Source organism: Charadrius vociferus, unplaced genomic scaffold (assembly GCF_000708025.1).
Source record: "Charadrius vociferus isolate BGI_N301 unplaced genomic scaffold, ASM70802v2 scaffold15, whole genome shotgun sequence".
Classification (NCBI taxonomy): domain Eukaryota; kingdom Metazoa; phylum Chordata; class Aves; order Charadriiformes; family Charadriidae; genus Charadrius; species Charadrius vociferus.
Window position 1 is genome coordinate 2,116,220 of NW_009650064.1, and position 26,632 is coordinate 2,142,851.

The 26,632-nt window shown below is 37.9% G+C and overlaps 1 protein-coding gene across 1 annotated transcript in view; it reads left to right on the forward strand.

Annotated features, from left to right (window-relative positions):
* The window catches only part of LRP12 (low density lipoprotein receptor-related protein 12), a 118,280-nt gene that overhangs the window by 85,931 nt on the left and 5,717 nt on the right, over window positions 1-26,632 (forward strand). Inside the window, exons 2-5 of the mRNA XM_009891906.1 lie at window positions 9,364-9,420; window positions 18,405-18,537; window positions 20,092-20,297; window positions 25,198-26,299. Coding sequence (XP_009890208.1) covers window positions 9,364-9,420; window positions 18,405-18,537; window positions 20,092-20,297; window positions 25,198-26,299 — 1,498 coding nt within the window. The remainder of the gene's footprint in view (window positions 1-9,363; window positions 9,421-18,404; window positions 18,538-20,091; window positions 20,298-25,197; window positions 26,300-26,632) is intronic.

The following is a 26,632-nucleotide window of genomic DNA, read 5'->3' on the forward strand; positions in this document are numbered from 1 at the left end:
CAGGAATGCGAGAGCTCACATTGTAGGCTGCAGCATCTTCCAGATGTTTGCTTGATGTATCCCAGCAGTGCTGAGGGCTGTGTTTGGATGCTCTAACATCGCCTGACTGGCAGCATCTATGTTGAATTTGCATTATGCTAGCATCTCATTATGGTTTATATGGAATTTTGTAAATTTTCTTTTGTGTGTTGCAACAGCATTTACAATTGGTGTAATAGTAGCAAATAATGCATACGGTGCTTAATCCAGAAAGAGAACTTGTGTTGCTCACACTAAATGGCTGCGTCGACTCTGAAGCTTTCGCCTGAAGTTGAGGTGGAGCCTCCCTGGTAGCGCTGGAGCTGCAGAGAGCACACTTGGGGTGTTGGGTAGCTGGGGGTGTCTCTGCTTTGGCACATCCCACAGCCTGGCACGAGTGGATTTGTGGCGTAAAACAAGTTAGGCTGAAGATGTAACTTTTGTACCATACATATTTCTGAAGGTTTTTCTTTACACTAGCTCTGGTGTGGTCCAGAGGACTGAGTACCCATTACCGGTAGGAACGTGTCTTCCAGATTAGTGCCATCCAGAAGGAGACCGGTTTGATGGTTCAGCATCATGCCACAGCCTAATGTGAACCAAAGCATAAGAAGTGGTGCAGATCAGGAAATTTGGAAGCATGCTTCTTCTCTGAAATACTAATGTAGCCAAATCCTAAGTTAGCATCATAAAATTATCAGGAATAAAAGATATTTCAAGTTCTGGTAGAGAAGTTAATAGTTTTGTTATGACCTGATCATTATATATTCTTCAAATGCAAAACATTTATTTATGTAGTAAACTTTCGATTTTTAGGGTACCTGTTTTAATAGTAAATTTTTGAAGAATGAACGTGGACTTTTTATGCTGTGGGGGAATAACGTTACAATGCTACAGGATGTAAAAGAAGTAGAATGTTTTTCTTTGGAGATTTTAAGTCAGTGTTATCAAGATTGTAGGAATAAAGGTGCGTGCTGTTCACTGTAGTACTGATTAACTTTGAATTTAGGCTCTGTGCAGTGAATGTAGATTTGGAAATTTCGTGACTGTTTTATTCACCAAGACATGAGGAAAGACGTGTTTTTCAAAAGTATCATGCAGCTAAATGTCACTTAAAGTCCCTCTGTGAGGAGGAAAGGACAGTATAAGAATGAGTGGGTGATACAAAAATGCAATGTTGGACGGCACCATTGTTTTATACCCAAGAAATAATTTTCTAGGCACAAAATAGTAGATATTGGTTGTTGTAAAAAGGAAACATAAAGATCTAAAACCTACATTAAACAATTCTGTTGCAGAATTGATTCTGTAGTTCTTGTCTTAGTTTTCTAAATAAGACTACATCACAGTTGGTCTAAACTAAAAATGGTACTACATTAAATAACAGCATTGAGTATTGTAAACAAATTCTGTGCTTTATGTGTTTTTACAGTGAAATTTTATGTGCTTGTTTCCTGCTTTTGTATCATAAACACATTTAAATAAGCCACTATTTCAGTATAGTTTCATCTGTGAGTCATTTTTATTCTTTCCTTAATTAAAGAAATTAATTATGCCATTGTAGTATTTGAGTATACAACACTTTCTTATTTTGCATGAACATTCGTTTTCACTATTTGAAATTTTAGATATATTTACTATATCTTCTTTGTAGCAGATGTTCTCTTATAGGAATTTGGAATAAATCTTGTCACTGTTGCTCAGCTTGCCTCTAGTAGAGAATTTTGACTGATGTCTGCACAGCAGTAAGGCTTTCTCTCAATGTTTTTGTCTATTGCATGTGGAATTTTATATTAAAAGAAATGGTTATTTAATCCTTCATATGCCTGAAGGATAATTTACATCTTGCTGCACAGTTTAACACTGTTTTACAAATGACCACCTGAAATTCCTATGACTCCAGTACTTAACCCTAAGGAAATATGGAAAAGAAATGCGCATAACTAGTTAACACCAAACTGTTGATTTAAAAATAAAGAATATGAAATTTGTTAATAACTCTTGCAAAGATTCTACAGATAAACTGGAGATTATTGATCAGTTATTGCCTAGAACCTCAATACTGTCACTTCTCATGATGCTTTTTTAATTGCCTTTTGTCATGAAATATATGAACTTATGCAAAAGCATGTGTTGCCCTTTGTTAAGAAAGTAAGCAGCAGTTGGGTATAGGACAAAAACTTCTGGTCAAAGCTGCAATGCCACATATAAAAAAGGAACTATAAAGACATGAAAATATGAGATGACTGTGGATCATGATTCAAGTCTTGAGTAGTTAATCCAAATGCATATTGGTGCACAAACGTGTTCATTTATTTTCATGCATGTCTCTAATCAAAAGGATGCCATGATTGCAGACTAAGCCATCAGAAGGCAGGGAGTAATAAAATGGTGTCACCTGTAAAAGCTGTGGCTGGTTTCTGTAGGAATCTGGGAATGACAGTGCTGCTGCGCTTTGTTACTCAATATAGAGACGTAACAACTGTTGCCTGGCTTCAGTGGACTGTGTACTCTGAGCTCTGCCGCACCTTAATTTGAAGCATTCCCTGTAGCAATAATACTGTTTATTTCTTGAACTGTTCTGGGAGGGTAAGTCTCAAATGCTTAGATTGCTCTTTTTTTTTTTTTTTTATATATTTCTATTTGCTCCACTTGCAGTTCCTTGTCTCTTGTAGTGTTGAAGTTGCACACGTAGCTCTGTTCCTGTCTTCTGAGGAAGGCAAAGTCTGAATTTCTGTAACACGGTTTAGTAGTGGTAGGAGAACACGTTTTGCACGTATAAAAGAGAAAGTACAGGAGAAATCATATTCTCAGAGACTTTTCTAGGTTATAAAGGATGGAAAAACAAGTCTAGTCCCTTTCCTAGCCTCATGTTCATTTGAGATCATAGACAGTGCTTTTTTTCTCAGTCATGTAATATCAGTTTACTGTGTAGTACTCCTGCAGCACAGGAGAGTTTGGCAGCAGTATGGCCATCTACCGATGGATATGGAGCTCTTTGCTGTGGTTACAGCATTAAATCCCTGCAGCTAATGCGTTTAATTCTAAATGCACAGAAGTTTAACAAATACAGGTGCAAAGTGTTGAGGAGATGAGGTTATAATCGATGAGCTGAAAGACTGAGAATGATACTACCTAATTTTTTTGTCTCGTTAACTGCATGTGTCCTACATGTAAATAATTCAATATAGCATTTTGGGTTACATACGGAACAAATGTTTTTCTCATAGAATGGTTTGAGTTGGAAAGGGATCTTTAAAGATTGTCTAGTTTATCTGGAGGAGGGTGGTGGTACTTGTTTTTCCTGTCGGTGTCCCACGTGGCCTGCTCTGAGCTGTAACAGCTTGACCTTGGATGAGCCGTGGGTGTGATGGGCAGGCAGATGGCCTTTGCACTTTTCTTCCACAGACTGGGCAGACGAGTGTGACCGTGGCTCAGCCTGACACACGGCATCTTCAGGTGGAGCTGGTTTCTGCACAACTGTACTTAGATATTTGTGGGAAGTGTGGGGTGGGATGGCCACTGGCTGGGACTGTCACAAAATGTGCTAGCAAAAGGGGTCATTTCCAAGCAGCGTGCTGGAATATTATGGAGGCCTCATGGATGTTTCCAGCTCCTGTATCTCTAGATCAAGAAAGATATTGCTGTGTTTGGACTAGGGCATCATAGGACCATTGCTAAGTGGCTTTTTAGTGGGGTGATATGTAAGGCAGCACCAACCTGTTCATGGAAGTGTATAATAAGATTCTTATTTTGGTGGCATCATTCTCACTTGGTCAGTTAGAAGCAAAATTTGGTGAAGATTAATGCAAGGTCAGCTGACAGGAGTGTGAATAAGTTAAACTTATTCTTGGTAAGGTAAAGAGTGGACAGGAATTTTGGGAGTAGGACGAAAAAGGGAAGTTTGACCACGAACTGCATTGTCTAAAGCAAGTTGAACACGTACCATGATGAAGGGTGTTTGGAAATGCATGATATACAGGAAGAGGTGTTGATCTGTTGTCCCTGATAATTGTGGTTCAAGAGAAATATCCTGTCCAGTCTGCTTATTAAGCATTCATTGTACACCACGGTAGCTTTTAACTGCAGGTAGTTTAGAAAAAGTGCTCTCTTCGTAGCCATTCAGTTACAGCAGTTCCTCAATTTATACACTTCTCTTTACAGGGGGGTTGTAATTTGGCTGTTAAAGCTAATGGAAGAGGCTTAATCTTGATATAGAAGAATTTAGCTTCAATGGAGATATGTGTGCATGGCTTTTTTTGTAGACAGTGACTACTTGGTCTAACAGCAAAAATAAATATGGTGGTTGCAACTATGGATTTTTTTTTTCTTTTCATTTGTCATTTCAATAGTCAAGTTAGTTTCTCTGTAAAACACAGTCTGAATTTAACCGAGTCCCAAGATACATGATGTTTTTCCAAACCAAAGTTACAGAATTTGGTTTTACAATGACAGTGTAGAAAGCCACTTGTACCAAATTTTTTGGGTGCACTTTTACAATATTCATCACTTCACCGTGCATACGTGTTACTAGTTTTAGTCAAATTGACATTTAAACAGGATTTTAATTTAAGAGTTATTACTTTCTATCTCAAATGTATCAGTATTTAGATAAACTTCTTGTTCTTTTCTGAAACCTCCAAGTTCATATATCTGGAATGCAGAAGGTTGTCTTGTTTAATCTGAGTGTTTTGACTAAGAGGGACACTTAATTATTGGGGGGGAAAGGGGGTGTCTGCTTGGCTATGCTTTTTGAAAAACTCTGTGAATTTGAGTAAAACTTAAAGGAGAAGCTCATTTCAGGATTGTAGGCTTAGTTTTATGCTCTGAAGTTATATGCAGATAGTCCTTTGAGTCTGATACTGATCCCATTTTGAGAGCGAGCTGTGCTGCATAGGCTGCGGGGAAGGAGCGGTGTAGGAGGGTAACGTCCTAAAACGAAAGCTGCTGCATTGTGGCTAACGTCCGTGGTAGTCTGAGCAGCACTGCTACTGTCTGGGTTTCAAATATGTAGAACTTGGTGACTATTTTTTCCAAACATGTCATGTTTTTCAAATGCAAAAGCATTGTTTTTTCTACACTTTCCCCTTCTAGTTTTCCTCTGCAGTTTGGTTAGAGTATTCACTGCTGTGACGTTTTCCTTGTTGCCAGCCCCACTCCCCTGGCCAGTGTTTATTGACCTGTCCGTGATGAAACTCAGATGATGTTACTGAGTCAAACACCTTCCAGGGCTACGGTTTTTATCTTCTGTGTAGTTTTGTTCTCCTCTCCAGGCTCAGTGTAGGAGTATAGGGCTCATGGCTCTCAAGGGTGGGATGGGGGTTGTTTAACATAGTTTCATAGAGACTGATAGGGGAGAAATGCCCTAACTGCTGGAAAACCTGAAGGCAAACCTAGTGTCATCTTGCCTGCTTCTGTGGTCAGTCAGCTGTGAGACATGAATCAAAAGGAATTAATTCAAGCGTTCGTTCAACTACTTGTTGTCTCTTTCTGCTTGCTCCTAAGACAAGACAGCATCTCAGCCCGGAGGATTTGAGTGGGATAGAAAATAATGATGAAGGTGAAAGGGACTGGCTTTGTGCCGTGAAAATAAAATAAAATTTTATGGGTGAGTCTGTCAGAATCAGAGACCAACTTTGACCATAAACATAGTTTGAACATTTAAGAGATTTTTAAAGTTATTCAAGATGGAAAAGCACCTTAGAAATTGGAGATTGTTGCATACTGTAAACACACTCTAGAAAGAGTCTAACTCATTTAATAACCAATTGGCTGATTTTATTTTTTTTTTATTGCAGTTAAGGAATCTTTAGAGATATTACCAGCTGTGGTGGCAACAAACTCATGTGCACTTAAATAGAAAGCCATTAAAAGTACTTTCCATACTTTAGTTTAACCTAAAGATTACCGGTAGTTTAACATATCTTGTATCCTATTTACCAAAGGTTCTATTTTGATTTTTGATTTTTTTTTTTGAGAAAAAACATAGTAGGTGCTTGTTTTTAACTTGAGCCTTGTCCATTTGAATTTTTTAACTTAAATGCAGTTGCTGACCATATCTTAAGCTGCAGGACTAAAGTTGGCATATATTTCTGTTGAATACCACTTAAAGTGGTTCATTTGTCATAAGTATTTATAAAAGGATATGAAGGGGATGGGTATAGTCCTGGTTACACAAGTGATTGTTTTTTTTTAAGATGTCACAGGGCAGGGGGGGAAGTGATGGAAGATGTCAGTTTTTAAAAAAGAAACTTGGGTTCTCGTGGACAGAGTGGACTTGTGCAGGAGCTTCTGGGTGTGTGTCTTCCCGTGCTCTGCTGTCACACATACTTAACCAGCTCCTGTAACTGATACGGACACACTTTGTGTCAAGTTTTGTTAGGTGGCACCTGTTTCACTTTAAAACTTAAGGCTCAAATGGGAATGAGTAGTAAATACTTCTTTTAAGCATCAAGAAATATGAAAGCTTACTGGAGACCTAAGAAAATTTTTTGTATATATTCATACTCTGCTGTATCAAATAGATAGACTAACAGACATTTCAAAGATAATTATGTTCCCATACCTTAATGGAAATTACTGATCTGTTATCTGATACATTCTAGTGGGCTCAGTTTATATGGAACCATGTGATATAATTGTTCAATACAAGGATTGTTGCCTAAAAATTTCATAAAGGTGTCAGCAGTTAGTAACTCTTAAATGACATCTGAACACACTGTATTTCAGTGGCAGTTTCCAATAAAAAAGGAAGTACTAATCTGAAAGGTTTCTAAGGTTCATCTTTCATGTAATAAACGATTATGGGGAAGAAAGTAATTTAAAAAAACAAACACCACCTTATTTTGATATTGTAGTACTTGGATCTGAGTTGCACCTTCGTGTCACGCATTTGTCCTTCTTCTGACTAATCACTGAACTTAGTTTAACAACAAATGTGACATCACTTTATGTCAATAGATCAGTTGTTAGCTCATAAAGCATATTTAGATGTAAAATATTAAAGCGTTCCATTTTTGGATAGTGTAAGTTTTCTTCTTATTTTTACTCATTAATTCTAAGTCAATGTGTACAGGACTCCCATTTTAGTATGCTTCTGTTATTACTTATTTATAGTTTTTGTCAATTTTTTTATATATATATTGCTTTTCTTTCCATCACTTCAGTGTTATGTCAGTATTTTCATGTTTTGTTAATTGTATATTTATCAGAACAGATTTCTTTAAAATTCTGGGGGTTTTGTTTTCCTTGTCTTTATGTATATGCAGCTTGTCTGTAATTCACGTTCTGGGGGCGTCAGTGGAGTGCCCAGATATTGACTGTCTTCAATATAGTTACTTTGGGGTTTTTCATATTTCTAAGTGTTTGTGAAATCCTTCTTTTTTGTCATGCTGTTCACTTTCAGTGTTCAATAACAAGTACAGATATAGTTGTATGTGCTAATAACCCCTTTTTGAAAATACAGAAACAGTGAATAATCCCTACTGTAATTTCAAAGATGAAATACCAATAAGCTATTTTTAGCTGAAAAGAAGAGGTCTTGAAATGTGTTAATGTTTTCCTTATGTTGATAGAAATAATAGAAAACACGGCAATCAGAAATGTGCTTCTGTGGAATCACTTACAAGTAAAATCACTTTACAGCAAAGATGGTGTTTATTTTGTAAATTTAGAGCTAAGTGTTACTGAAGACATGAAATCAGAGTGGCAAACACCTCCTTAGCATGTTGGTTTATGTGCAAAATGGAGAAATTATTTGGAGAATAGCTTTTTAAAACGTACAGGTATATTTTACTGTTTTGAATAATTTAACTGAAAAACAGTTGTCACTAATACAGTATTTGAAACAGTTTCTGTTTTAAAATACTTCTGTCTTTTGAACGTTGAGGGGAAGTGTTACAGTGTGGGATTTTTTTTAAGATTGAGACAAAGCAAGTTGGTCATAAATATATGCTGTGAAATTAGTACCTTAAAAATGAGGTGGGATGCAAGAGAACACACCACTTTTAAGAGCCCAAGAATGTAGTGGGGTTTTTTTAAAGAAAAGAAAAATTTGACTTGCTGTTTTTTCTGCTAATTCTGATTGTCAGGTTTCTAGCTGTATTGTGTCTTCAGGAAGTAAAAAACTATGTCTTTGTGCATTTGGTGCCAACCCTGGGAGCAATTTCTGAAACATTTCATTTGTAACCACTGCAATGGAGGAGCATTGAGATGCTCGCTTAGATGTGTATGTTCAAGGTCAACTCAAACAGTCTTTAAGCTTGGCATAAAAGGAATTTGAGTTTTCTTCGTGTATTTAAGGTTGTTGTTACCCAAACGTATCACGCTTACATTGCGGTGCTGGTAGAACAACTGATTTCACATGTATGAAAATCTGTGTGACTGGGCACATCTTCAAGATTACAAAACTTGGAGGGATTGTTTTAAAATTTGCTTACTGATGCATTTTACACTTTAGATTCACAGCCTATATTCAAAGGAGCTTATTTATGAAAGTAGCTGTCTCCTACCGAAATGCCTGGAAGATATCAAAAATTTGTTGTAAAGGTTAAAAGAAAAGATGATGAATAAAGGAGTGGAGAATGAGAGCTGTTCAGTGGGAAGAATGTGCACAAATACAAGTTGATCAGTCACATCATGTAACAGGGCTACCACCTGTCAGCAGGCATATTCTCTTCAGCAGACTTCTTTTACTTTGGAGGAGTACCGAGTAGCATGAGATTTGGAGGAATAACATTTTGTCTCTAACCCTTGATGACCACATGGGTCTCGTTGTTCGTTTTTGCAAGTAATACTGAGTTTTAGTGAACGTTGAGGGGGAGTTGCTCTTGAAGGTAGCTAGATCCTGGCGATACCTGAAACATCTTTCTGCATAAAGGGTATAGGCTGCAATTCATTATCAGATAGATGGGTGTCTTTCCCTGGATGTCTTTATTTGCATAGCATTTGCTTACAAACCTTGATCCAGGAGGAGATGGGGAAGATGCATTAAAATAAACCTTTCATGAAAAGAAAATAGCATTTGATGCAAAATCATGCAAAGTCTACCATCTAAAATGCGTGGAGTTTCTGAGAACTCTTTGCTACTGTCAGGCTCTTGTTCCTTAACTTTCTAATGTATTTGTTTCTAGTACACTAACGATGCTTGCTTTTTATTTTCATTGTACGGTAACTTTTTCTTTAGTTTTTCTCTAAGTTTTATCATAAAATGAATGTAGGACCTTTAATGTTTAATATTAATTAAAATAACTTCAGTTTTGTTCTTTCTGTTCTGTAAAAGGGTATCTGAAGAATTTTTACAAATTTTATCTTGGAAATTAGCTTATTCATTATGTTTAATTTTAGGAAATGGTGCTCTTGCAGAACATTCTGAAAATGTGCATATTTCAGGAGTGTCAACGGGTAAGTCATTTTTTGTAATGTTTAAATTTCATGCATGACTTAAATAGTAAATATTGAAAGCCACCTGGTATCTTATGAAGAGATATTTGGCTATAAAAATTATTACTGCCTTTTGCAGCATGTAATAAGGAATGAAGCAACTGGAACATGGAAAAATTCTCATAAGATAAAATTGATACCTGCATGCTCATGAACAGATTATGCCTTTCTAAGTGGACTGCTTAATTATTTTTCCATACAAACATTGAACTAAGAGAAAAGTTGGTTTAAGTTGAATTGATATTTTCTTTCCACGGTAAAGTTTTTGTGAAATGAAATTTATTGAAATGTAATTTTGGACAGTGCTACTATCAAATAATACAAATCCAAGAGTTATGCGTTTCACCTGATTAGATTGAAGCAGTAACTGAAACTACTGTACACTTGACTGCACAGTTTCCTTAATACAAGAAAAAAGGAATTTTAGAACTCATGAAACTGAGAAACTGATGAGATGCTGGGAGAATATGCGGTATAAAAGCAGCACACATTGCTCAAAGGTTGCTACGTTCTCTTCCAGTAAGTCGGTCTTAGGCCTCTTCTGGGCAGCAGCCACAGTTGGGACTGTTCTGTGTTCTCGATGTGACTGTGTGTCCATTAAGGCATCAGGCAATACCAGTGTATAGTCTTTGTTCTTCAGCTGTTAAGCAGCGTCAGCGAAGCTGCTGGCCGTGTTCTATGATACAGGGACTCAGAATATGTGCAAATGGGGAGATTAACACTCTTCTTCAGTGGGCAGAAGAATACAGCCTGATTCTTTCCATAGGGAAGCTGCCACTAATCCTGAAATCAAACTGATTTTCACACCTGTCTCCTAAAATAAGAGTCAAAATGCAAACTCGTCCTTTTTGACAACAGCGTGCACATCTAGCTAGCGTTATCCTTGCAGTATTGCTTCAAACGTTACATTGCTACTTGTGCACGTGGTTAAGTTTTTGGATAAATGTATGGTCTAGTGGATGATCTCTGTTACACCATACTACCTTTCCTTTTCCCTTTCATTGTTTGCCAATCAATGACCGTCAAAAGTCTAATTATAGAAGACCTTTGCTATCCATTCTTGTGCTGCATCGTGAAGAATGTTGTTGCTTTTCAACAGTAGTAATGCATCAAGTATCATATATAGTACATTTATGGCACATTGTAAATAATAAATAACAACGCAGGTACTTGCCGCTGTTGGAACAATTGCTGCTGGAACTGGATTATATGAGATACACAGACAGCCTGAAATCAAGCTATGCAGCTTTCAGGACATATTTTAACAACCCTTCACCCCTTTGTTTACTGCAACAGGCAGGTCACAGGTCACAATACAGGCAGAAAAGCATCTGCTGGGCAAGAGGTGAATGGAATCTTTGACTCTGCTGTCAGTACTTTGGCCAGCATGCTTGAATAGGCAGTGCCAAGAAGAGGAGAACACAATGTACTTTCTGCGTAAGATAACAAGCAGCTGGTAGACAGACCTTTAACCACTGAGAAGAAAGATCCAGTGGAGACTTCCATTTAAAAATAAGGAAAAAAAAATTATACACTTTTTTTTTTTAAAAAAAAAACAACGTAGTTGTGGCAGTCCTGTACTCTAAAATAGCTTTCCAGCTGGGGAAAAGTAAATATCATATCCTCAAGTTCCTGTCACTTAATATAAAGTGAAAATTCCTCACAGGAGAATTTTGAGATAATGGGGATGGGGGTGGTCTGTTAATGAAAGCCTGAAGAAAGCATGTAGACAGACCCAGTGGCATTTTTCTTACTGTTCTTTGTGTGTACACCTTAAATGTTAGGTGTATGGCCCAAGTATAAAAGATGGGGGTGGATTTAGATGATTTTTGAGTTCCTTTGAAACCATCTGGGTGTCCCAAACACGTTTTTGAACTTCCAGATTGTGTATTTCATCAAGCATACCTGGACAGCTTTATATTTATCAGAACAATTTTAAGCAGAGTTTCTGTGAAATAGAACCAAAGACATCTGGCCTTTAATCTTTCTAAATCCAACTTTAACTTGTTGTTGAAACCAAGCGAGCTATTTTCTTGGACAGTTGCTACTGAGAAGGGATTTAAAACAAAATGATTGTCTTGATGGTAGATTTCCTGTCATGCTGCTGCTGTAAGGCTACATGACCTACCTTACTAAATTATGTTGTAATAGCACAGACCTCTGCGGTCTTTGGTATTTATGCTTCTGCTGTATATTATATCTGCCAAGTTATAGGTACACCTCTAATATATGAGCATGCTTTCTCTACCAACAGCAATAATGGAGTGTTGTCTCTTGCATATAAGCTATCACTAGAGAACAAGTGTTTTTAAAATCTGAACGTTAAAACAAGTGCCTTTAAAACCTGAAAAATTGAGAAATGTTTTCAGGTTTGTCTTTGGGGTATGTTGCACCATAATTGTAACAACTGCAAAACCATCTGCCCCCCCGTCCCTCACCGCCGTACCCCCCTGTTTTAAAGAACTTCCACACTGGAGAAAACACCTGTTCACAGCAATTAAAAAAATAAATTATAATGATTCCTTTTTATTGAGTGTGTCTCTGTATTGCAGAGCAAAAGGCATTTTAAATTAAAGCTTTTCAGCTTGACCTGGAGGCAAAGATTCCTATACCTTCTTCCCCCGTAGTTCTCCAAATAAGACTTTCAGTGGCTCCTGAGAAGTTACAAATGCAATAATTATCCTCCCTATTCATGGTTTAGACTTTATCACAACATTATTCTCTTTTTACTCTAAGCTGTTTTAAACACCTTCAGATCATTTATCCAGCTGCATTCATGTCCTTACCATGTCCAATATAATGCATACCTTATCATCTTGTGGTTCACATTGAAAGCTAATTCTTTTATCTTTTCAACTAATCTCCTGGCATTACTGTGAAGATAAATCCCTAATCTCCCTCTCTCTGCTTTTCTGAAGTGACTTTTTTCCTTGACATGTTGTTCACTCTTACTACAGGTACTTTACTTCTCTAGATCTTGCTACAGAATTTTTGCATAGGTTTCTTAGTTATTTTCATGTTATAACTTGCAAGTTGCATTTTGGTACTGTAAAGTTTTCATTGTCTCTCTTCTGTTGACTAGTCAACGTCCTGTAGGTACTTTACGGTCATATTCTGTAATGTGGGGCAGTGAACAAATTTCAGGAAGAAGAGAATAAGGAAAACTGTTGTATGTGTTTTTTAAATGTCTACAAGAAAATCCACGTACACCAGAAAACGATGTGCACGGTTTATCCTCTCAGCAGTTTTTTTGACCATTATTTTGCACTTCAGTCCATGAAACATCTTCAGTCCTAATTACAGTATTGCAATCTACTGAACAGAGTTATAGCAAAGTACAAACAGAATTGCAAGTAGATTGTTAATAAAATGAAAGCTCACAAAGGAAAGAATCTAAAACAGGTAGGAGATAGATGTGCAGAATTGTACCAAAGGATATAGGGAAATTGAGAGGAATGTAGGCAGAGACAACACCCATGTAGTTGGTGTGCAGGAGGGAGTTGTTCCCACCCAAAAATATTATAGCTGCCAGCATGAGATTTGAAAACATCTTAGGCATGCATCGCTATGTATCTTTGCTTCTCCGTGCAACCTTCTCAATTTGTTTTGTGCTTCTGCCTCGGTTACAAACGCATCTCCTTTTTTTTTTCCTGACTCTAATTTTCATGCTGCTGTTTTCTTAAGTATTTTTAATACTGTTAATAAATTATTCCAAACCTAGTCAGTTTTCCTGTAATTTTAAGTTCCTATAGATATAACTGACATGTATGACAAATGCCTGCAGGGCCACTAGCAATTGAAGTTAGAAGTACAAATTCTCCACGACTTGGTGAAAAGATATTTGCCTCTATTCATACATGTCTGTTTTATGCACTGTCACTTGAATTGTTTTTTTTGATTCCCATGCCCTTCTTGATGTTGCATTATATTCTCAAAGCCTTTAGAAGAAACATCCTAGTTAAGCAGAGGGTCAGGAATTGATTTTACAAGGCTTGCTATTACCTTTGTAAAGCAGATTCCCTTTAAAGGTGTTTTGTTTTGAAAGGTTATCCTTGGTTTTAAAAATCTGAGAAATTATTCTCTCTCAGAATGACAGCGCTTCTGCAGTGCAGCTTCTACACAGTTGATCTTGACCTTTATAAACTTTTTAAGCAAATGGGAGATCTCTGTCTCCAAGTAAGAATTTTCAGTGCATGAATGTATACCAAGTATGCAAGTACATTTAGCTTCTCTAGCTAACCTGAAGTTAAGGAGGCTGTAAGTCCCTTTTCAAGTCCATTAAGTTTTATTTTTTGAACCCCCACTTTGTCATATGAGCACTTTCTTCAGTTTGATTTTTCTCTTTTCTACAGCAAAAGTACAGTATTGTTCACTCCACCTTGTATTTAAGTCTGTAATCGTTCTTGCTTCCGCATGCCCTCCTTAATCTACTACTTCCTTCCCATATTGGATGGTGCTGGAAATGGTCGTATTTTGCCCTCCACCCTTCAGTGTTAGCTTTAGCGGAAAGAAAGAAAAAGCAATCATAAGTAAAAGAATATAGAAAATATAGGGATATGGCTGATATATCAAAGGCTAAAAAAATGAATTTGAGTAGAACTCGGAGTTTTCAGGGTGCTCTGAAAATACTGCCTTGGTTATACAGGATTTCTGTGTGGAATTTCTTCCATTCAGATTTGTGTAACAAGTTAAAGTTATTGCTTGTACTACTGCAGGGATTGGATTGAGTAAATTATAGTCAGGGTGTCCTGTGCCAACATAGGAAATTGCAAACCTAATTGCATAGTAATTTATAGTTGCTAGCAGTGTTTGGAGGTTCCTCTTCAATAGGCACAAGCTATACATATGTCTATAGTGTGCTTAAGTTTTTGGAGGTGAACTTTGTAAAACTGAATGAACATGTGTTGAATGGATTTTTTTTTTTTTTTATCTGCTAGTGTAAGATTTTTCTTTGTCAGGCAAATTTCAAAGGTTCCTCAGAAGTTCTCAGTGACAAAAATCTCGTATGTCAGTTTGTAAGTACCTTAAACCAGATGAATGTTGTAATAGGATAAATTTCACCTGAAGGCAACTTAGTTTAAGCTGAGCACTATTTCAGTAGCCATCAAGTAGTGCATGGAATCGCTTGCCAACATCTGCAAACTTGGTACATTTGTTTTACACTTACTTCTACTTTTTTTTGCATGTATTTTTGTTCCATACCTATTAAAAATGCTATTTTACTTCAGCATTTAATTGCAAATAACCAGTTTTTCTTTCCAGTCCTTCCATTTCTGGTCTGAACAGTCGTGAAGTGTATCCAGATCATTCACACAGGAGTAGTGTTGCAAAATATCATGGTGTTAGAGCACCACCTATAGGGCTTGCTCAGAATTAAAACAAGAAGGTTTCCGGGCAATGGTTGATTGAATATTCAAATAAAATAATATCTTTCTGTATTTTGAGACTGTCCTCCCTAGATGTTAGGACAGGTGCTACTTTCTATAGCCAAAGTATGTTAATATGTAACTGCAGTATGAATGAAGCTCTAATAAGAAATGTGTGGAAAAACTATTTAAAACAATGTTTTCTTACAGCTGTACATGAAGACAATAATTTTACTGAGTTTTATTTTTGTTTCTAGATTTCTATATTTAAACTAGTACAGAAAATGCAGACATATGCCAGCATTTTTGTCTTTTAATCCTTCTGAAGCTATTTTTAGAAATGTATTTGTTATGCCATATAGAAATATTTTCAGTAATAGTAATTTAAGAATATAACTTTGTATCATATTAGAGCTAGTCAATAATTTCAGGTCCACGTAGTCTTGAAAAATTGTCTTAAAAGCTTGATTGTGGATAAAAATAGAAAAAAATTAGTAACTTGTTTACAAATTACATTATTACAACTTTTGCACTATTACAAATGCAGTTCATTGTTTGCATGCATTCAGTGTTTGCCCACTGCATCAGTTCTGATTGGTTACTTTAATCAAAAAAATATTTAAAATTTTAAAAATTCTAAAAGCTTTCACTCATCAGACAATGAAAATGCCTCCTCATTTGTCACAGTTCTTGTGTTTAAACTACTGTGTGTTAACTGATTGTGCTACCAGTAAACTTCCAGAGCCCACAAGTTTTTGAACTACCAGTGAGGAAATTGTAAAATAGAAGTGCCGAGAGCGATTATTTTTAATGTGTTTTCTGACCTCTAAAACTTCCTCATAATTTCAGGCTCTGTAGCAATAGTATTCTGGCCCTCCTGCTTATGTGAAGGTTGTGAATATGCTATATGACACGTGTTAGAGATGAGCTGCTAAGGAGGAAAAAAAGCCAGCAAAATAAACTCACAAAACTAGTAAATACATTACTTGAAATGAAATCAGCAAAGCTGAGAACACTCCAGTGAAAGGAACAAGCAACTGAGTTAAGGCCAATACCGAAAGCTATTCTTACAGAAAGTAAGAATACAAATGGCTGAGTTACTTCAGTTGCATAGAATTAGTCAAAATTAGAATTAGGAGACAAAAGGAAAACTAGGGAAAATGTGGGCCCGTTGTTGAATGAGACAGGTGCTGTGGTGACGGATGATGCAGAGAAGGCGGAGTTGCTAAATGCCTTCTTTGCTTCTGTCTTCACTGTTCGGGCCAGTCCTTGTGAGACCCCGACTTTGCAGGTAACAGAGAAAGTCTGGGCAAAGCAAGACTATCCCTTGGTTGACAAGGAGCACGTTAAAGATCAGTTAGATAAATTGGGTATACATAAATCCATGGGGCCTGATGGGATGCACCCTCGGGTGCTGAGGGAGCTGGGGGAAGTCATTGCTGGGCCTCTCTCCATTATCTTTGAAGGGTCCTGGAGGACAGGTGAGGTGCCTGAGGACTGGAGGATAGCCAATGTCACTCCAGTCTTCAAAAAGGGCAGGAAGGATGACCCGGGAAACTACAGGCCGGTCAGCCTCACCTGCATCCCTGGGAAGATGATGGAGCAGCTTGTTCTGGGAGTCATCTCAAAGCACCTGGATGAAAAGAAGGTTATCAGAAGTAGTCAACATGGATTCACCAAGGGGAAGTCATGTCTGACTAATCTGATAGCCTTCTATGACAAAGTAACTAGATGGGTGGATGAGGGGAGGGCAGTGGATGTTGTCTACCTTGACTTTGGCAAGGCTTTCGACACTGTCTCCCACATCATCCTCACAGGAAAGCTTAGGAAGTGTGGCTTAGATGAATGGACGGTGAGGTGGATTGAGAACTGGCTCACAGATAGAGCTCAGAGGGTTGTGGTTAGTGGCGCAGAGTCTAGTTGGAGGTTAGTAACAAGTGGTGTCCCTCAGGGGTCAGTACTGGGCCCAGTTTTGTTCAACATATTCATCAATGATCTGGATGAAGGGATAGAGTGTACCATCAGCAAGTTTGCTGATGACACAAAACTGGGAGGAGTGGCTGACACGCCAGAAGGCTGTGCTGCCTTACAGCGTGACCTCGCCAGGCTGGAGAGTTGGGCAGAAAGAAACCTTATGAAGTTCAACAAGGGTAAGTGTAGGGTACTGCACCTGGGGAGGAATAACCCCATGCACCAGTACAGGTTGGGGGCTGACCTCCTGGAGAGCAGCTCTGTGGAGAGGGACCTGGGAGTCCTGGTGGACAACAGGATGACCATGAGCCAGCAATGTGCCCTGGCGGCCCAGAAGGCGAATGGCATCCTGGGGTGCATCAAGAAGAGTGTGGCCAGCAGGTCGAGGGAGGTCATCCTCCCCCTCTACTCTGCCCTGGTGAGACCGCATCTGGAGTACTGTGTCCAGTTCTGGGCTCCCCAGTTCAAGAAAGACAGGGAACTGCTGGAGAGGGTCCAGCAAAGGGCAACGAAGATGATTAGGGGACTGGAGCACCTTTCTTATGAGGAAAGGCTGAGGGACTTGGGTCTCTTTAGTCTAGAGAAAAGAAGATTGAGGGGGGATCTTATTAATACTTACAAATACTTAATGGGAGGATGCCAGGGGGATGGGAGCAGTCTTTTTTCAGTGGTGCCCAGTGATAGGACGAGGGGTAATGGGCATAAACTTGAACATAGGAAGTTCCATCTTAACATGAGAAGGAACTTCTTTACTTTGAGGGTAGTGGAGCACTGGAACAGGCTGCCCAGAGAGGTGGTGGAGTCTCCCACTCTGGAGACATTCAAAACCCGCCTGGACGCTGTCCTGTGCAACGTGCTGTAGGTGACCCTGCTCTGGCGGGGGGGTTGGACTAGATGATCTCCAGAGGTCCCTTCCAACCCTAACCATTCTGTGAATTCTGTGAATAGTCCTATAAATACAAGCTTTCTAGTCCGTTATCAGACACGTAGTTACGCAAGTCACTTTTAAAAATAATCTCTTGTAAACCTAACTTTTAATATCTATAAATGAAGTGTGCTGTGGTAAGTGCTCTTTGCCTTCCAAGCATTGGAATCGTGTATGAAGATCATTTCCATGCCAAGGACTGGAAGGGGGCATTTAGGTGATGGCCAGGCACTGGGTCTTCCACAGGCAGGAAATTTCAACCACTTGATTACTCTGCTTTAACTTGTTTTTCACCTTCTAATGCATTTTTCAGTGTAAGGTCTAAATGCGTCATTAAATTGAACTGAGTCTTTATGAAGGCTAAAAATAAAATTAGGAAATAGAAAATCTGTCACGTTATACAGACTTTGATAATTTTGTTAGTTATCTTTTTTAACCTGTAGTACTAATTGATATTTGTATAAACTTCTGCACTGGCAACATTGGAGAACATCTTTTGTCTGACATGTTGTGACCTGTGTCCATTATGAACTCCTTTAGATGTTGGTTTTTATTGCTGCCTCATCCAACTTGGTGGCATATTTTCCCTGATAAGTGTTGATTGATTTTTGTCCTACTGGCTTTAAAAAAAAAAAAAAAAGAGACATTAATCAAGTTCCTTTCAATATATATGTATTTTTTAGCTTGTGGAGATATTCCAGAACAAATTCGATCACCAAGCGGGACAATCACAAGTCCAGGGTGGCCCTCTGAGTATCCTGCCCGAATCAACTGTAGCTGGTATATCCATGCAAACCCAGGGGAGATCATTACTATAAGGTAACAGTGCTCCTGTATTAACTTACATTGAAGAAGTATGGACTAGACATTTTTGTCTATCAGTTGTGTATGTACCAATTTCATCTTCCTTCCTGTAAATATAGGATTTCTGTTTTGGTTGTTTTCTACCTTTTACCTGCTTTACTCTTACACAACCATGTAGCATTCATTTTCAACTAGAAAGTCGATGACTAGAAAAAGTGTGTATGTGCTCATTTATTAGATTTCTTTTTAATGTCTCTGATATATAAGAATTTTGCATTAAAAATGTGTAGGGAAAAAAACTTCATTGCTATGTAGTCTCATGGTGTGCTTAAAAGTGGCAGGGTATAAATAGTAAATGAATAGATATGACTGCAGTTTTGGAAAAGCTGACTTTTGATGTGGAGAGTTCCTTATAGTTTCACACAGCTTAGAACTTTTCTAAAGAATTGATGTGAAAAAAGCTGTATCGTAGGTTCAAGTTCTCATGAGTTCATTCCCCGTTACAGCCACAAGGGAAACCTAGGCTTGTTTTAGCATCAAGATAGAAATTAGCACTGCTTCACAGGCTGATCATGAAACTGCATTAGCTGCAAATTTACTTCAGTTTCCAGTACAGACCTGCTGACCTAAGAAGCAGCTCTTCATTATGAAGTATTTGCTTTGACATCAGTTACTCCTTTAACGTTCTGCTTTTTAATTTAAACAGTCTTTCTACCAAATATAGTATGGTATTAAATGGTATAAATGGTATAAATGCAGTGTAAAGTGGGTAGAGCTGTTTGGCTACTGGAATGCTTTCTAAACTTTTTCATACAGTTTATTCTTCATAAAACTTATTTCTTTTCTCTTGCATTGTTTCCTTGCGCTCCTCTACCTAGCATACACTTCACATTTCATTTCTGGTTTACTGCTGTGTTGTCTGCTGTGACCTGTTCTCCCCAGACTGTCTTCCCTTCACACTTCATTACCATGGCAGTATGTCTTGATATAGCTGTAGCCATACCGTGACATTTCCATGACATACCCATTGGGTAACCAAGGAGTGCAGCTGGGAGCAAATCTTATCTGAAATCATGGTTTTGAACAATTTAGCTCTATTTATAATGTCAAGTCATATCATTGGCTAAGTGTAGCATTGGCTAAAGTTCCGATGAAATCTGGGTTAAATAAAACCACTTAGTAGTATATGAAAGTCATTAAATGAGACTCTTAAAGACAATTTCATTAACAGATTTTTTTTTTTTTTTAAGACAAAAGCTTAATGTGTTTTTGATAGCAAAACTGAACTTTATTAAGTAGTGGATGCAATATTTTGTTTAACAGAACGTATTCTTGCTGTCCTAATAAAAGTATCATCACCAGAAGGTTAAATCCTATTCTTACATGGGTAGAGGAGCCGCTCTTTATTTCAGATCAAAAAAGAACTTGCAGCTAAATTCTGGTTTAGTGCGTAGCAATTCATCAGCTTGGTTGTGTAATATCCAGTTCGGTGGCAATTTTGACCTCTCTTTTTTTGTTTTGATTTGATTTGATCTGATTTTTTTTGTTTGTTTTTTTTCTCCCCTCCTCTCATCTTTGCTGCGATGTTCAGGGATCACGACGATGCAGCTCAGATTGGTTAACAATTGGAAGCTACAAGAATATTGAAGGCTATAGAGCATGCGGCTCCTCCATTCCTTCACCATACATCTCTTCACAGGATCATGTTTGGATCAGATTTCATTCAGATGATAGCATCTCCAGAAAAGGCTTCAGATTAGCCTACTTTGCTGGTATGTTTCAAATGATACTTAGTTCAGTTTTGTGGTTTCATTTTTTTGTTTTCTGTTTCAAGAACTAGTTCCTTGTAGCAGGGTACAGTATATGCATTTGCTGTAGTTGATTCAAGACCTGTTGAAAGCATACATTGTGTAGATTATTTTGATTCCATGCTCGACTTGACTATTCAAAGTTGGAATTGGTGTTCACAGTAATAAGCAGAGTGAATGACTGGGAGCGGGGGGAATTCACTAGTAATACTAGGCAACTTGGGAAGTTTTCTAACATAGCTTAAGATTTGAAATTTTTTCATCAGAACAAAATTAGTTGTAAAAATGGTTGAGTTGACTTCTGAGTAACATAAATGCGGCAAGAGAAGGAAGAAGCGGTGGGATTTTTTTTTTTAAATTTGCGTAATTTTTTCCCATCTCCAGAAGGTATACTTTCTTTTCTAAAAACCCCACAATTAAAAAAGCTATTAACATAATAAATTATTCAAGACAAGTATAGACATGGGTTTGTACATGCAAAACTTTTCTTGGATAATTCAAGTATGCAATATAAGCTGTTTACCAGTAGTGACAGTCAGACTGTTTTGTGGGCAATTCTTGTTCTAGTAGCTCTTGCCAAAAGAGAGGAGGAAGACAGTTATGGGTAAAGACTAGCTCCACTTTTTTCTGGCCTTAAGTGATATTAGGATTTTATATAATAGCATGATCATGGTTTTCTATGTCCTGATCATCAAAAATATTTGGTTAGATTCCTCTTTGTTTTCATAATGCTTTTGCGTTCTCTTGCTTCCTTAGCGTATGCCTATACTCCACTCTCTGACCCGCTCCAAATCTCTGTGCGCTAGCTTTGAACTCCTCTCCTCCATAAACCAATTCGTACTGTCTTACGCCTATCCACTGCCACCCGTCTTCAAAACTATTCCACCAAGATTCAGTAAAATGAGCCCTAATCACCTCTAGCCTAAGCATTATTTGGCCCTGTTCTTTGTTCTGTGCTCTTTCTATCTAATGGCTTCCTCTACCCTGCCAGTCCTTCACAAACCTGAGGTTTCCAGGCAGGCTTATCCCTTTCTGTCACCTGTTTTCAAGCCTACAAATGAATGAGCCTTCGTGCTTCAGCTCCTTGCAGCTTAGCAGGTCTTGGGAGAAGTAATGCAGCCCTCCGTTTGATGCTGGCTCAGCTTTCATGGCCATGTTCTACCTGGGTTTTGCTTACTGTCTCACCAAAAAACATGACCAAGGTGGGGGAACGCCACTGTCTAATCAGTCATCCTCTACTATTGTTCCTGCTAACTGCCCATGAACGAGCTCTTGTCCTGTGTGAAGCCTTGGCTGCTGCCCTGCTTATCCCCCTCTCCTCCTAGGCAAAGAGGGATGGCAGTGCTCCTGCCTGAGGGGCTTTGCGAAGGAAGGGCATTTTGGATCAGGGTGTGGAATGGGAGGAGGAGGCAAGCCACAGGCTCAGTAGAGTTTTTCTGAAAATCCTATCCTCTCTTTTCCTCTGATCTTGAAACAATATCAGTATGTAACCCCTGTTGGAAGAAGCTTTAACGCTTTCAACAGTAAGCAATTTTTACTACTACATGATTTCTTCTTGTTAGCATCAGGCAGTGGTACTCAGTTTAGAGTACTTAGGACTTTAATCCAATGATTTTAAATGTATTTAAAAAAAAGGTTCAGAGGTGGGGTTTTTTTGGCTTTTTGTGTTTGTTTTTTTTATTTTTTTTAAATGAGCCTTGCTGAAACTTTGGTCTCTGTGCTTGATATGATACTTGGGAAGTATTTCATGACTGAGGTGAAAGTGTAGTGAGTGTTTCGGTGATCAGAGTAGTCTTCTAATGTTGTACACTGACCTGTGTATAAGAGAAGAGTTGACAAATCTGCTTTAATAATCATCTGCTTTCCTGTGTGAAAGGAAGACTTCTGAAATACTAACAACATTTTTGTTATACATTCAACTGTGCCATTATGTTGTTTGATTTCTTCTCATTAGCATCATGCAATAGTGCTCAGTTTAACTCCTCAGTAGACTATTTAATTCAGTATTGTTAAGGCCACTCTCAAAGGTGGCATTGATCTTAGAAAGGGGAAAAAGTAGTAATGCTTTAGTTACATGGATGCAAGTCAGGTTACTTCTGCTGGAATGATAGAAACAATATAGAAATACAGGAGTAAAAGGGACCATTAGGGAGCCCCATGTTTAAAATCTGATGTGGAAGATAGGGCATGTGAATTGCTTGAATTAATTCTTGTTATAAGTAAATAATATCTTCCAGGTAAATATTTATGTTTCATTTTAACAAACAAAAGAACAACAACAACAAAAGCATCATAGTTAGGAAGGGTACTTGACTTACAAGGTAAATGTTGTGTCGGTTGTCTTTCTTTCCTCTGTCTTCCTCCCACCCCTTTTAATTTATCAGCCTCTTTAATTATCGGTGTCAAAATGGGATGAAGGTTGCGAATGGTGATGTAGAGTGGAAGATAGAGTTAATAAAAATACAGAGGTTTATGTTCACTGTAAATGGATGAAAGGATTGTGTTTGTCCTTTGGCTACAACTGCACACGGGTTCTGCTAATTATCTTGTATGATCCTGAAGTCTTTTGTGGTACAGCTTCCAAGAATAGTCTTATTTTGTACGTCTCTTAGTATTTTGACGACTCTCATTTTTGATTCATATGTAAACTTTCCTGATATATTGACTTCAGGATTGGTGATTAAAACTGCTAAATCAGGATCAAGTAGGCAGCTCTTCTCTGGGATGTTTAAAAGCCTGCAGAATGAAGAGCTTAGGTTGAAATCATATCTTGTTTTGTTACTACAATATTGCCATTTATATTTACAGCTCCATATTGCAGCTTTCTACTCAATCTTTTTCCAGGTTCTGCAAGGTAGAAGTGTTGAGCTAGAGTATGAGTACTTGAGCAAGTTCAATGACTCTTCTTATTCATATTCTACTATTTTGCCCACCACCTATGGGCCAGAGTCATTTAGTTTAGGCAGAACAAGTCTATTAGTTCACTTTTACACGTTTCAGATTCAAGGGTGAGCTTCATACTAAGTATTTGCCACACTAATATTATGAACAATGTGCATATGTGTGAGTGTGTAATATATATTAAAAAAGTACGTATATATGTGTAACAGAACAAGAAGATCATGTCATTTGTACTAGATATGTTCTTTTTTCTTAGTGACATAAAAATTTTCTAAAACTTAATCACTGGCAGCACATACATTTTCTTCTCCTTTGCTCTCTGTCAGCAAATTTGTTGACTTAAACACTCTTCAGCAGTTCTTATAACATTTACCAGTCTTGTTGGTTTCATTTTTTCCTGCATTTATTTTTTAAAAACCTTAGCATTTGTGAAATTCTTAAAATGCTGACCTTGCACCTTTTAAAAAATACATATTATTTCAAGGTAAAGTATTTCTTTTTAATGCTTTTTAAGATACTAAAATAGCAAATAGGAGAACAGAGGTGCGATATGACTTGACCTATCACAGCAGATCAGTTGCAGCAAGGGACATTCAGGCTAGATATGAGGACTTTTATCACTTTGTGTGGTTAAGTGCTGGAACTTTGAAAATACTGATTGGACAAGGCCCCAGACAGCCCAATCAAACCTCAGTTAGCCTTGCTTTGAGCAGATGATTTGATTAGGTGACCTCCAGAGATCTCTTCCAATCTGAATTATTCTGTTGTAAAGCAAGATAAAACCTGCATCTTCTGAGCAAGTCTGTATTTCAGTAAGTTCATCATACTTTCTTTCCTGTTTCTTTTTTAAAACCCTGAGTATAGTTTTATTTATATTTAGAATATATTTGTCTAATTTAGTTCCTGAAATACTGCTGTGTAGGACCATCTGCATTGCAGATTTTTTTTTGAAAATTTTTTTGAGGATTGACTACGGCAGTTTGTTTTATAGCCAGTTTTACAGGCTGTACCATGGTTTTTAGAAAATGCAGGGATTTTAAATGATACAGCGGTATTTGACTCAGCTAAGTCATTGCAGAGCTCAAATAGCTTGCTTCCCAGGTATGCTTCAGTGTTTAACATGGTTGAACTTCAATAAATGAATCCCTGAAAGAAATATTCTTGATGTTACGAGTGAGGTGGTAGCCAGTAGACTGCATTTTCTTAGATAAAGGTGTCTTTTGACTTTTTTGTTCAGAATTAATAAGTAAAAAGAAAAAAACACCCAATCAAAAACCTCCACAATTCCATGTTTGCTGGACCACTACTTGGATCCTTAACTTTCAAAGCATAATTTTGTATGGTTTTGTGTATTTTAAGTATGTGTTTCTGCACTTGCTGCACTCTGCTCTTAGTTGCTGGAGGAGAGGCAGGAGCAAGCAGTGGGAAGAGGTGAGCAGAAGAGGTTTCTCTCTTTGGTTGGTGGTAATAGGTAATCTTCAGTTGTCAGCTTCTCTCTTCCCATAGATCCTTTGGTAAAAAGTAGGAACCTACGAAAGCAGGAGAGAGGTCTGACTGCTTTTACAAGACAGAATTTGAGGACGTAACTGGTACTGCAGGACAAAATGTTTCTGTATCTCGAGAGATATAGAGGAGAGAAACAGTATTTTTCTGACTTATTTTTAGCACCTTAGAAGCCAGGGTTTCGATCAGTATAAACGAGCATTGTTTTCTTGCTTGGGTTAAAGTTGTTTGATAGAACACAGCTAAGGATGAGGCTCATGCTGATAGCTGACAGAATTTCAACTTGAAAAAACTGTTTCATCTTGAAACTTACTGAAAGTTGTGATGACTCACAGAGAATTTAAATAGTTGTTTTGCCATTCTGAACTGCCTGGTGCAGCAAAGAAATACGCGAGACAAACCATATAGTGCTAAATTCTAAAAAGATAGTATTTTTATAATTTCTTTCTTTTTCTTTCAGGGAAATCTGATGAACCAAATTGTGATTGTGACCAGTTTCATTGCGCTAATGGGAAGTGTATTCCAGAAAGTTGGAAATGTAATAATATGGATGAATGCGGAGACAACTCGGATGAAGAAATGTGTGCCAAAGCTAATCCTCTGGCAGCTTCTTCCTTTCAAACTTGTGCTTACAATCAGTTCCAGTGTCTTTCTCGCTTCACCAAGCTTTACACTTGCCTTCCAGAGTCTTTAAAATGTGATGGTAACATTGATTGTCTTGACCTAGGAGACGAAATAGACTGTGATGTGCCAACGTGTGGGCAGTGGTTAAAATACTTCTATGGTACTTTCAGTTCTCCCAACTATCCTGATTTCTATCCACCTGGAAGCAACTGCACCTGGCTGATAGACACTGGTGACCATCGCAAAGTAATTTTGCGATTCACTGATTTTAAACTTGATGGTACAGGTTATGGAGACTATGTCAAAATATATGATGGATTAGAGGAGAATCCGCGGAGGCTGCTGCGCGTGCTAACAGCATTTGACTCTCATGCTCCCCTCACTGTTGTTTCATCCTCAGGACAGATCAGAGTGCATTTTTGTGCTGACAAAGTGAATGCTGCGAGAGGATTCAATGCCACCTATCAAGTAGATGGCTTCTGTTTGCCGTGGGAAATTCCATGCGGTGGAAATTGGGGTTGCTACACAGAGCAGCAACGCTGCGATGGCTACTGGCACTGTCCAAATGGAAGGGATGAAACCAACTGCACCATGTGCCAAAGAGATGAGTTTCCCTGCTCTCGAAATGGTGTTTGCTACCCTCGTTCAGATCGCTGCAACTACCAGAATCATTGCCCTAATGGTTCAGATGAAAAAAATTGTTTCTTCTGTCAGCCAGGAAATTTTCATTGTAAAAATAACCGCTGTGTGTTTGAGAGCTGGGTTTGTGATTCTCAAGATGACTGTGGTGATGGCAGTGATGAAGAGAATTGCCCAGTCATTGTCCCTACTAGAGTAATAACTGCAGCTGTCATTGGGAGTCTTATTTGCGGATTGCTGCTTGTCATTGCACTGGGATGTACTTGTAAATTGTACTCACTCAGGATGTTTGAGCGAAGGTAAGTAGAACAGATCGCCTCAAGAACCTAAATTTTAAAAATATTTTCATTTCATATCTTTTATTGTTATATTCAGAACATTTTTATTGACACACAGTTATTGTTGCATGTGATTTCTAAAGGTATTGTTCCTTCTTTGATGGTAAAAAGAGGTTAGTTAAAAGGGGATAGAAGTATCCTGATCACTTAACTATTTAGAGTTAAGCTTTCAGATGTTGTTACTGAAAAGAAAGTGTGGGAAAGCTGCATTTCTGCAGTTAAGTGTCTCAGTTCTGTATTTAACAGCATGTTTCTTATATTGTAAACTATCTTGTACTAGGATTATGCATTCTT